This window comes from Nelumbo lutea, chromosome 5 (genome assembly GCF_056320005.1).
Source record: "Nelumbo lutea isolate HS-2025 chromosome 5, American lotus-T2T, whole genome shotgun sequence".
NCBI classification, from domain to species: domain Eukaryota; kingdom Viridiplantae; phylum Streptophyta; class Magnoliopsida; order Proteales; family Nelumbonaceae; genus Nelumbo; species Nelumbo lutea.
The window spans coordinates 34,520,028-34,533,100 of record NC_142688.1 but is presented as its reverse complement, the minus strand read 5'-3'; the positions used below and the strand labels follow the sequence as shown (position 1 = coordinate 34,533,100).

The following is a 13,073-nucleotide window of genomic DNA, read 5'->3' as shown; positions in this document are numbered from 1 at the left end:
ACCCCACATGTTGCATACTTGCATAACAAGTCATCTAATCTTTATTCATTCACTTAGTAGGCCACATCTTGAATGGGCCACATCTTAGTAATTCATTCACTTAGTTCATTTTATTGGTTAGTATAAAATATCAAAGAAGAAAAAACTAACTCAACATGTGGAGAAACAAAAACACATTAAATAACACTTAACACTGTCTGATCATTACATCCATCGTGTTTATACCTTAAAAGACTCATGCAACAGTAACAAATCGTCTCACACATCTTTGATGCACAAATTCCTTATACGCTTCAATAATTTATCATGGAATTCCTTAAAACCCACCCTATTGTGCGGGCTTGGCGTACAATAGGGCAGTTGGGCAGGCTAGGGATGCAGCAAGGTGGGTTGGCTTGGATGTGCGGGTAACAGGGGGCTGGGTGGGTTTTAAGGTATTTGGTCGAACAAATGTCAGTCAATGCCTGCATCTGTTCAACGTCAACAAGCAAGCTCTCCAACCTCCTTCCTCCTTCACATTTGTTGTGAGATAAATGCAGTAACGATCAAATGATTGAGCTCTTCGACATTGACACTAACAACCACACTTAACAGTCGGTCCTTCCTCCTCCACGTTTATGTTGATGGAGCTCTCTGACCTCCTTCTTCCTTCGTGTTTTTTGTAAGATAACCATAGTAATACTCGTATTAGGTGATCGTTCTTTGCAAATGAAGACCGACGTTGGTGTCGATGATCACAAACAACTAAGGTCCGCTTTCCTGAGGTGTTGATGTCGGTGATTGTCAAGAATTGAATTGACTAGTGTGCTTTGTACAAAATATAGTCTAGTCCTAGATGAGTCTAACTGAAAAGAGCATTTTCGACCACAAAAGAGTAGTTTAGGGATTTTAGTAAAATATATTAATCACCTGGTGTCAGATGTGAACAGTTTTTGACGGAAAGCTAAGGATAAGGAAGGTGGTTTAAGACATTATGTAAAAAATAAGGGTATAGTAGCCACAGGGATTGTTTAAGAAATTTGCTTTTTTAAATATGCTTAAATAGAATTAATATCTCAATTTTATATAATACCGATTTTAAGTATAGTTAAATGGAATTAATTGTATTAATGTTATAAATGGTGTGATAGGTTAATTATGGATGGGATTTGAGACCGGATGGGTTTGGGAATTGGGTAAACGTGTTAGACAAATTTGGAATGAAAAGGGCAATTTTTACAAATACTCTAGTCGTAAAATAGATACCTGTGAAAAACTAATGCATTTGGCCAAGTTTTCTGTGATTCCATGTAAGATAATTACAAAAGGGAGATAACGGTAGATTTTTTGAATACGGCGATGTTTTTATGATTGTCAGAAACCTAGAGCGACGTTTTTGTAGTTTACTCAAACAAAAAAACCCCGACCCGCCCACCTCTGAACATGTTTTCCCGTGAAGACCAAAATGGGTGGTCCCTCACGCTTTCGGTTTCACTGTAGGTAGGTAATTAGGTGGGAACATTTTCCTATTGAAAATATGATGTACAAAGGAATAGATTCCAATCCGACAGCTAAAAAATCACTCTCTCCACTCGTATCGAGGTCTTAACAGAATTCTTGTAGTTAGGGCTCAGATCTCACTAAAAACTTTGCCCAACGCAATCACGAGACGTCAGAGTCAGATATGCATTGTTTCTACAAATGTACACTGTAATGACCACCACAGGGTACCTACCACGTGATTCGGAATCTCCATTTGAATCTTGCCTGGACCCAACCCCCACCGGAATCGCTCGGCTCCCGACAATTTTCACCGAACGATACGATGCTACGGAACACCTCACCCTTCGGATCCGATCATCCGAATATGAATTTCTTTGGTCCCACCACTTATTCCATTCCTATGAATTACCTCGTGAGACCCGCCTAAGAATATAATTCTTCGTGGTCCTCGTGCCAAAATTCCAGATATTTGCCACCCAGACAATCCTAACCGTCCAATACATTGATCGAACTCTCCGAAACAAATGATAGAGTGGTCCACTCAGTGGTTTCGATCTCGGACCTCTGAATTCATATCTCCGCCCCACGTTGTATTAGGAAAATCTCTCATAACATCAGTTCCGAGTTCCGATGATGTCATCATCGGGAGATTGTTCTCAATACACGGCGGATATGTGCTGTGGGGTGTTGTGGGGCGGAGAAGTGACCTCCGGACCTCTCGGCTCTCGGTAACAACAACGCTGCGGAGTGCGGAGAGAGAAGAGAGAGAGCGTTCGTTTGAAGTTTGAACAGTTTTGTCCTGGCTGTAAGAGAGTACACACGGCCAGCTATTAATAGAAACTTATGGCGGGGCTTTTGCTCCGCTCAGCACTGCGTCTCCTCCCCGACTGGAACGAGAGACGAGGAAAGCTCTGTTTGAGCGAATTAACCGCCTTTGCGTGCCCATTGCCCAAGCTTTTGGAGGTTGTTTCCATTTTTTATTCAAGTATTCCCCTTCTCATTTGCTTTCAGACTTTGATTTCTCAATAAAACTCCCTCTTTTAATTTCTTCCTCCTGATCTTCCGTTTCACTCAGTCGACCTTTGCTGTTTTCTCGGAAACGAGCAGATCCTTGTCTTGATCATTTGTTGTATTTGGTTTACGGTTTACGAATTACGACTACAATTTACTGATTTTAGCTGCTTTTGATTCAGACTGTAGTCTTTTTGCATTTGAGCTCTTCTTGGAAGCATTCGTTTTGAAAAAAATTGCTTTGGGGGAGCTTGAGGAGGCGGTGAAGAAGCAGATCTAGAGACTTCTATAAGATTTCTGGGTTTTTTCCTTAGACGGAGGAGTCATGGTTGGGAGTATCGAAGTTGATGTGATGTCTGATAAATTGAATGGAAAGGTTGTCCCGTTACCTGAGGAATTTGATCCAATAGCGGTGATTTCGGATCCTTTGCCACCACAGGTGGTTGAGAATGGAGGGATCGTCGATGACGAAGCTGAAGATAAGCAGAACAGAGAGATTGTATTGGGAAAGAATGTGCACACAATGTGCCTTGCCGTCACGGAGCCTGACGCAGACGATGAGGTAACGGGAGAGAGGGAAGCTTATATGGCCAGTGTATTGGCAAGGTACCGAAGGTCCTTAATTGAAAGGACGAAGCACCATTTGGGTATGACAACCATCTCCCCTTAATTTCTCTTTCAGATAATTCATTGTACTTTTGCTGTATTGGTAATTTCTTCCTCCATATTTGTCTGCTTGAGCCTTGCAGTTGCTATTCGATTCTATTATTAACTAGTGATGGTGAATTCTCACATCATTACCAATTAAAAGAATGCACCGGTAGCAATAAACTTCAACTCTAGTAACCATTGGGAAAAGTAAAAACATTAACCTGTTTATTCTTGTTAATTTTGTGTTACATTTATTATTGCGGTTACCTAAAAGTGGTATCTATGATTGAGTTTAGTTCCCTTTTATTTGAAGACAAAATCTTAACCTGTTTGTTCGAGAATGTTTTAGAACTACTTTCCATCATCACATCCTTGAAAGTTTTTCCACAGTTCTTTTCAATTTTCTCTGTAGGGGTTTACATCGTCTCTGTGTGTAAGATGTATTTCATATCTTTAATCTGTAAGTTTATTAAATGTGTAAAACCTATTTTTTTTACGTGTTACATCATTTCTCTTTAGATATGATCAGTCTAATTTCATACTTGGAAATGAGGTGTTATTGATAATGGAATGGAAGGGCAGATTCATGCTGCTGGACCAGTGTATGTGGGATAAGGTAGATTATTATCTAGTGGGTGATATCTGAGATGTGAGATATGGGAGATATACCTGTACAAGAATCAAATTATTTGGAAAACAAGTAAAAAGCAAGAGAAAAAGAACTTGGAGACATTTTTAACCATCAAGTTCCTTTTTTTTTTTTATTGATAAATGATGTAGATATTATATTCTTTGCAGGTTATCCTTATAACCTGGACTTTGACTACGGTGCTCTGGCTCAGTTGCAACATTTTTCCATCAACAATCTCGGCGATCCCTTTATTGAAAGCAACTATGGAGTCCATTCCAGACAGTTCGAGGTTGGTGTTTTAGATTGGTTTGCTCGTCTCTGGGAATTAGAGAAGAATGAATACTGGGGATACATTACAAATTGTGGTACAGAAGGCAATCTTCACGGTATCCTGGTCGGGTTAGTAGTTCAAAGATTATATTGATTGATGAATATCTTTATGAAATGATCAAGATAGTGGTAATTTATACTTTGAGAAGCTGAAAGAAACATGGTTTAACTGTACAGGAGAGAAGTATTCCCAGATGGCATTTTATACGCATCACGAGAGTCGCATTATTCAGTCTTTAAAGCAGCACGAATGTACAGAATGGAATGCATTAAGGTTGAGACTCTGGCCTCTGGTGAGATTGATTGCACTGATTTCAAAGCTAAACTCCTTCCCAACAAAGACAAGCCATCTATTGTCAATGTTAACATAGGTATGTCTTGCTCTATCCCACTTCCCTTCAGTATCACTGTGTGATACATGAATGAATCTTTTGATTCTTCCCAAAACTTACAGGAACAACGGTCAAAGGAGCTGTCGATGATCTTGATCTGGTTATAAAAACCCTTGAAGACACTGGATTTACACATGACCGGTTCTACATCCACTGTGATGGGGCATTGTTTGGGTTGATGATACTTTTTGTTAAACGCGTAAGCCCACATTCTCTTTTTCATGGTTCTACTTCCATTGTATTGTGTCGAGCTGAGAGTTTCTCGTTTACATAAATGGCAATGGAAAGCATGAATCATGAGCCACTTTTATGGGTTTCTTGATCCACCAGTGCCAATTTGGCTTGCTCTTATTGTGTTCAGTATTTCATAAAATTCTTATCCTCATCATCCAAAAGCACGCCTGAGGGTCCCTTGCGTGGAGTGATTTTAACTAATAACATATTTGTGGTTTCATCCAAGGATCAAAATATTAGTATGGGGTGTATTGTATCAATATTGGTGGACCCCAGAACAAATAGATACAACAATACAATAAAATATTAGGGGTTTTAATAGTTGGGGTGTTTATAAGCATCCTTCTAATGCTTATAAAATAAAAAAAATGGGTATTAATCATATCGATACACATTGATACCCACTTTAGGGTATTGGGCATATCAATATTTTGACCCTTGGTTTCATCCTATCCCATCTCCCCCTCTTTAGTTGTTTTATCCCTTCTTTTCATCATATATGCAACTCACCGACTCATGTTTTATCCCGTTTCTTTTCTTGCATTTTCTATTTTCTGCGACAAACAGGCTCCAAAAGTCACGTTTAAGAAGCCCATTGGGAGTGTTAGCGTTTCTGGACACAAGTTCGTGGGATGCCCAATGCCGTGTGGTGTTCAAATAACCAGACTGGAGCACATAAACGCCCTCTCAAGGAATGTTGAATACCTTGCATCCCGAGATGCCACCATTATGGGTAGCCGTAATGGTCATGCTCCAATCCTCCTCTGGTACACATTGAACCGTAAAGGATACAGAGGTTTCCAGAAAGAAGTCCAGAAGTGCCTAAGAAATGCCCACTACTTGAAAGACCGCCTTCGATCTGCAGGGATTGGTGCCATGCTTAACGAGCTCAGTAGCACAGTTGTCTTTGAGTGGCCACAAGACGAGGAATTTGTTCGCCGCTGGCAGCTTGCTTGTCAGGGTAGCATTGCTCATGTTGTGGTGATGCCAAACATCACCATTGAGAAGCTTGATGACTTCTTAAATGAATTAATTAGGAAACGCTCAACCTGGTTCCAAGATGGAAAGGCTCAACCTCCTTGTATTGCAGAAGACGTAGGGAAGGAAAATTGTGCTTGTGTCATGCACAGGTGATTCGTTAGTCCTGCAAATGTTATTCGCATTCTAGTGTTACGTTTCTGTAGCTAAACATTTTATTCAGCTGCAACTGAATTCTTGTTCCTGGGCATCCAGACGATTTTTGGCTGGATGGAATCATCTATTTGCAGTTGTTAGAATGTCAAAGGTTTACAAAAAAGAAAAAGAAACCAAGTAACAATTACACAAAGTAAGGAAGCTGGAAATGCAGAAAAGCCGTCCAAGCCAGGGGATCTATGACACACACACACACATGGTGGGGGCAGGACTTGCTACATAATGGGACCCATGTATGAGAATTGAGATCTCTCACTAATATTGAGAAGTGGCCGCCTACTGGCCTGGGCACACATGCTGCGCCTAACAACCAATCTCATCCTTTGCACGTGAAAAAGTTTGCAGAATTAACAGGTAGGTCTACGTTACGACTTACGGGTCAGAAGTGGCTGGGGCACGCATGCCACGTCTAACCAATCTCATCCATTTCGGGGCACATTCTAAGACATGGCGTATAGAAATTAGAAAGTTAGACACCACATTCCCATTGATAGCCCGGCCCTTCCCAATTTCTGGTCTGAGCAGGAAATGCTAGTCTATGTTATGCAAATTCGGACCACCAACTTCAAAGTCCAGAGCAGCCCTTATTGAAAACCAAGGGAATATTAACTGTATTATCGCTTCCCGAGCAGCTTCATGGATTATCTTAACCAGAACAGAACAGAGCAAACAAAATCAGGGCCTGCTTGGGAGGGTTTCAAAATTGATTGAGTGGCATTGACTGATCCTCTTGGAAGAAACTACCAAAATTAGCTTTACTAAAAAGTTGATTTCTCATATCAATGCAAGCATTTTTGGGCTTTCCAGGATTTTTTTTTTTTTGTTTTTTCGCCAAACATAGCTTCACAGCTTTCTTTGTGGGGCCTACCTTATCGTTTTATGAAAGCCCTCCCAAACAGGCACTTAGTAGTCAGTATCTCAAGATTCAGTTGGTCGCTTAGGGGGTACTGTAATTGCTCGTTTGTTAGTCTTTCTATAACTTCTGCCTTGTGTATGCTAGTTGCCAAACTTGCCAGCATATCTTTAATCTAGCTCAATGTAGGAGCAAAAAGCATCACAAAGAAATTGTCGCCTAGCAACAGTGCAAGACAGGATCCTAGGGTGAACTTCATTACAATTATGAAGAATAGAACCTTCAACTCTCAAGGAAACAGCAAATAACCAACACTTTATTTATAATCATATTCTAACAATAGAGTCTAATTATGTCACGAATATCTCTGTTCGAAGTCAAACTACAATTATCCATTGATTAGATAGTTCATCAGAACCTAATTGCTCTACAACATGGTTCCTATCCTACGGATGCATACACATGACATACGAGAAATTGATCTGAGTACTCTTCTTTTTCCCTTTTGCTGAATAAGCACTCTTTACAACCTTACAAGCAGCAAATATGCATAATACATATTACATGTATATACAAGAACACGATTGGAACAATTTACCTTCGAGTTGTCAAATCCCAATTCATCATGAAAACGAGCCTCTGCCAACAAATTTTAAGCACTTGGATGGATATCAAACCCCTCGATGGAAGTCCATGGAAACATGTTGAGGATCTTGTGGCTGCCCCCCCAGGGTGTGGCCATTGGCAAGTGGCTGAGATGTGTGGAGCTGCTGCTGCGGCTGCGGCTGTGGTTGCTGTTGCTGAGGAGTCTGATGGCTGCCAAAATGACTCAAAGACTGGGACTGGGAGAAATAAGGCGGAGGCAGTCCCCTGCTGAAAGTGTTGCCATTGACAGCCGGGACTTGGCCAGTAGCTATCCTAAGCCTCTGTACTTCTTCCCTCAAGGCTTCATTTAAAGCTGTTGAAGTAATAAAGATGTCTGTGTTCAACCTTTCGCTTGTTTGTAAATAACCCACAAAATAGGGGGTGTTTGGATCTGTGGTGTTGCTTTATGTTGCATTCCTGTTAAAATTCCAGTTAGGCACCATGTAGGCGTTTTTACTTTTACCTTCCAAAGAATCCTGTTGGATTGGGCAGAATCAAGTACAAATGTCTGTACTACTCTTTGCAGAGTTATGTGCATGGGGGTGTTGGGGGCAGCTTCAAAAAGATGTGTCCCTCAACCGAGGAGAATTTCCACATCGGGTGTGTTATGTGGCATCTAGTACTGCAATAAATTATTATGCATTGTATTATGAGAAAAAATTTCACTCATTCCATTAAGGACACAAGTGTCCTGAGCACCTTACTGATGAACACGTAACTAGAATGGTATTAAAGTTAGGAATTTTTTTTTTCAAGTTGACGTGAGAACAGCTTATGTGTTCACAAGTGGAGTACTCAGGAAATGAGTGAAGATAAACTCTGTATTATGTGCCAAAACATCTCACTCCTGAAATCCAATGCAAAAAATCAAGTACAAACACCAAGACTAACACCACAGTACCAAACACCGTATAGGGGCAGAGAAAAATAAAAACTGGTAAAGTCATCTATGCAAATGAAATTTTCTGCAAATGATACATAATAGAAACGCCTTCCTATACCACACATACCATCACGAAGTTGTGCTTGCTGCTCCATGGCCTGCAACCGCAATTTGAGTTCCTTGTTCTCAGTAGTCAAACCATTGGTGTCTCTCTGCATACAGGAAGGAAATTATGACTTGGTTCCATCTCCCTTTGGAAAGCTGAGAGAATTTCCACAACTTCAAGGTTGAATTATGAAGCAACATTTACCCTCAACAGTAGTGGTATTTCCAGGAGAATAAAGTATTAAAGTGTCTTCATTAAAATAAAGTATCATGTCTTTTTTTTTTTTTGGTATTAAAACATCATGTAGTTAAGCTCAGGAGAAAACACCTCTAGAAGAAAGCGAGTAAACTATGAAATGAACAGACAAGAAAGAGTGTTTGATGTGGCATATTCAATAAGACCCAAGGTTTTGTGCATCAGGCATTTCAAATGGCCATTAAACATAGATTAAAAATTATTTAGAATATAAGAGTTGAATCAGGACATCCATACAAAGGGCATTAACCCTTAAAAGTGGCCAAATGTCCTAATTTTGTGTATTTAGCATTCTGGTACCTCAAAGATATGATATGATATTGATATGCCTGATACGGAGCGTATCTCATCAATACTTTGAACCTTGGTAAGACTTAGTATCATAATAGAAAACCATAGGGTAAAGAAATTCTAATAATAGACCTTAGGGAAAAGAACAAAAGCTCCTAATTTGTAGCGTTGTATGTATTAGGTTTATATATTATTGTATATTAAGTTTTCTTTTTTCTTTTCAGAAGTGTAGCCTCACCTCATTCAGGTTCACATCTCAGACTGCACCTTAGGCTCTAGGAAAGCCTTGCAGTTTAGTTACATTCTCAGTTTCTCAATGTTAAAAATTGCTTTAACATCTAGTTAGCAATCACAATGTGTTGTAAAAAATTATGTCAAGCAACCACCCTCTAGAACAATGTCATGGACAAAGTTTATGCAGTTAATGACCATTTTCCTCTATATGAGAGCTCTAGTTAATAATTGATATCCCCTCAGTTAATGATTGAGGTGTAGCTAAGAAACTTGTTCACAAAATTTCTCTTAAAACCCCCAATTGTTTTTGTCGCCCACTCCAAAACAATATCAACATCTAACCTTTAACATAAGAATATGTCAAGTTAAATGAAATTTCCCTTGGTCTTCAGTATGGCTGGAGAAAAACACCAGGGCTCCAACATCCAAAAGTTACAAAGACAGTAGTAGTGGTGTTGTCAACAACCATAAATGAATAACAACAGACATTCAACAAGGCATTTGCAAGCTTCCAGTCAATTTGATATTCGAACAACCTACCCATTTAAAATGGAACCTTTGAAGAACATTAAATATGCAGGAATCTATGCACCATGTCATGATCCTATGGTTAATTGTATTTCTTCTGATACATAAATGTTTGCATTTTAGATATTTTTCATGAACTTTATAGTTTTAGAACATATTATGCGTTCAGGTTGGTGAGGAGGTTTTGAATGATACTTAAGTACTTTTTAGATCATTTTGACATAAAGATGGCAAGGAGTGAGATTTGGTACAACTTAGAGGCACCTGATCCTAGTGAATTTAGTACCATCCTAACTTAATTCACCATGAATAGGGCAAGATGAGAGATGAGTAGAAGTTATTATTGCATGGGTCTACTTTGAATTATTGCTACATAATTAATACAATATTGAAATAGTGCAAGAGGAATAAAATTGAGATTTTTTATCCTGATTTCTTTCCTTTTCCTTGGTCAGATGTTGGGGCAGTATGCAAGTGTTTAATGCATGACCTGAAAACACAGATGCCTTCTATTAGGAGTCTGCAGCCAAGGTGCCACAACCCATTTTGCTGGCCTTCTTTACCAAAACTAGGGGTGACAACTTAAAATCATGATTTTGATCTGTCATGCTAATTTAGTTCACGAAAAAATTTAAAAGGTTCCAAGAGGTTATCATACATTAAAAATTTCTGTTTATTTCTAAAAATCATGGTTGAAATAACACTTTGTTTTTTATCCAGTATTCTCATTAGTGAAAACTCCCCCTTAAGAAAATTACATTTCATTCTGAAATTTTGGAATTTTATTTAAATGTGAAAGCATAATCAAATGTATGGGTGCAAGTCGGGCGGGTTGGGCTGCGTTTCTGGTCAACCCGGACCTGGCCCTAAAATTTGGGCTTAAGGCCCGAGTCTGAGGTCAAGCCCAATTTTCCCAACCCGAGCCCAGCCCCGCACTGTAATTTGATGCACTCAGGTTGGGCTCCGGCCAGGGCCAGGCTCGGGTTGGTCAATGAACCCACTCTAAAATTACACATATATGTATTTATGAGAATATGTATACATATATTTATGTATATATGTATGCAAAATATATATATATATAGGCTCAGGCTGGGTTCAGGCTACCTAAGGGCTAGGCCCAGCCCGAGGACTGAAAGTCCAAGCCAAACCCATGTAAAATTTCGGGCTGGGCCGGTTCGGGCTCTTTTAGGGAAAAAAAAGTAGATTGATGTACCTTTCTATAATTTCATGATAAATAAACCATTTGTCTTTCCATAGTTGGTAATTGATTCACTGGAAAAACATTTGTAAGAAAAAAGCATACCATCAATATCACAAACATTAGCTAATGCATCATCCTGAAGAATTTAAAACTAAATGTGCAGGAAAGTTTTCAGATAGGAGCTTAAGTGAAAGGTGGCGATTAATGGACACTAGGGCGAACCTTGAGAAGAAAATCTGACAATATAAGTGAAATGAATAAGCAGGACCAAAGGTGTTTCAATTGTATCCATGGGCAATTTCTGAAGAGAGAACCAAATGAATCAACCATACTCAATCAGACAATTGATCTTATAGAAGACCATGTTACATCATTTCTGTTAGACTTGTATACTACAGTGTATGGCACATTCCCTTCTGAAACAACAATTACATTAATTTGGTGGATAAAGAAAAGAAATGAGCATAAAAGGCCTTGCACTCAAAATCAAACAAGTAGAGGTTGAATACGTGGATCCAATTTGAACTAGTGTAAATCAAGCTCTGAGAACTGCTTCGGTGGAAGAACAGTCTAAAAGACTACTCCCCTCTCAAGGCCAGGCAGATCCTCGTTCATAAATAAGAGAAAACTAAATCTATCGATTCCTTTTTTACCCCATCCATTTGAAATGAGGACTTACAATCTTGATATAAAGGACAACATTTTTTTATCAGCATTGATATAAAGGACAACATTGTTAACATTATGAGAAATAACTCTCCAATTCAACTTGAAACAATAATTCTTCTGTCTTTCAGGACCAAGTTAGAATAATTCTCCAGGTACCAGCTATAGAAGATAAAAACGCATGTCTGCTGAATACTTCATACCTGTAGCATTGTAACTTGCGCCGAAAGTGTGGTAGCTTCTGTTTGAAGTGTTTGCACCTTCCTCTCTAGCTCGTTGGTGTAACGTATCTTCCTTTCTTTTGACCGTGCTGCAGATTGCCTGTTTGCAAGAATCCTATAACGTGGTACAACAGGAAGAAAACAAAACAAATCAAATTAGAATTCTCACTAGGGTTGCATCAATAGCGTAACAACAAAAACAGAAGACCCACAGTTCTCCCTTGCATGCTAGAACTCAATCTCTAACCCAACTAAATTAGGAGCACATAAAGGCCAATTGCAAAACTTCCACAGAATTCCTTCGCAGTCCAAATCCAAATATTCAGATTAAGTAAGCTAAACCTAAAATAAGGAAAAGACGAACTACCTGGAAAATCATTATAACTATACAAGCAGACAAAGAAATCAGAACCCAAATCTGAGGCAGAAAAGAAGGAAACGGCCTAAACTTAAACAAAACTAGAGCAAGGTCAATGTCAAAAAATAAAATATCAAACCTTTTAGCTCTTTTTGGATCAATCAAAGACAGCTCGGCCAGCTTATCCGGTCCCATCGCCTTCTTCGTACTTTCCACGGACTCCACCTCAAATGAAGACGACGATCCATCCATTGAATAGCTGTGCCTGTGCATCCTCTTCTCTGGAACCCCTTTCCCGCCAAATTTCTCCCCTTCCCCGCCATCGAAGGCAAATCCATGGCGGCAAGATTGAAATCGACATCTGGGTCGAACAGGATGTCGTCGGGGAACCGGAAGAAAGTCTCCGACTGGGCCCGGCGGTGATGGGACCCGCGCTGGGGAGTTTCCGGCATCTGATCGATGTCGACTACAGCAGAATATAGGCCGGAGAAAGGTTTCGCGGCGGCCCTATCAGTGAACTGGGTTTCCATTATGGACGTCTATGTGGGTGGTTGGGAGGATGCTCGCGAGTTTTGGGGATTTACTGGACTTGTTTAACAACGACAGCATTGAATTCCAGAGAGATGAATCGAGAAAGAGACGATGTGGAATTTCTTTTAAGGAAAATTCCTGACAAGTACCTATTGTTTGGCTAGAGTGATAGTTTTGGTCTCCACACTTTAAAATGCGATAATTTAATGTTCGAACTTTCAACTAATATCCCAACTTTATGACAATTCAATACCTGTCGTTAATCAATTTATTAATTAGTCATTAATTAATATTTGAAAAGTTAAAAATATCATCTAATTCTTTTTATCAATCATCTAAATATTGATAATATAATAAATAATTTCAAATTTTA

General features: G+C 39.3%; 1 protein-coding gene and 1 pseudogene across 2 annotated transcripts; one reads left to right on the top strand and one right to left on the bottom strand.

Annotated features, from left to right (window-relative positions):
* The first annotated feature begins 2,040 nt into the window (after positions 1-2,040).
* LOC148851623 (serine decarboxylase-like) lies at positions 2,041-5,992 on the top strand. Its single transcript, XM_088942548.1, has 6 exons — positions 2,041-2,445; positions 2,676-3,140; positions 3,943-4,174; positions 4,283-4,476; positions 4,560-4,696; positions 5,299-5,992. The coding sequence occupies exons 2-6, from the start codon at positions 2,819-2,821 to the stop codon at positions 5,863-5,865; spliced, it is 1,452 nt and encodes a 483-aa protein (XP_088798674.1). The 5' UTR covers positions 2,041-2,445; positions 2,676-2,818; the 3' UTR covers positions 5,866-5,992.
* Positions 5,993-7,074: 1,082 nt separating this feature from the next.
* LOC148851622 (transcription factor VIP1-like) lies at positions 7,075-12,847 on the bottom strand (annotated as a pseudogene). Its single transcript, XR_016098684.1, has 4 exons — positions 12,309-12,847; positions 11,794-11,926; positions 8,434-8,518; positions 7,075-7,736 (listed from the first exon to the last, which is right to left on the bottom strand). The product of XR_016098684.1 is annotated as a transcription factor VIP1-like (transcript).
* Positions 12,848-13,073: the final 226 nt, after the last annotated feature.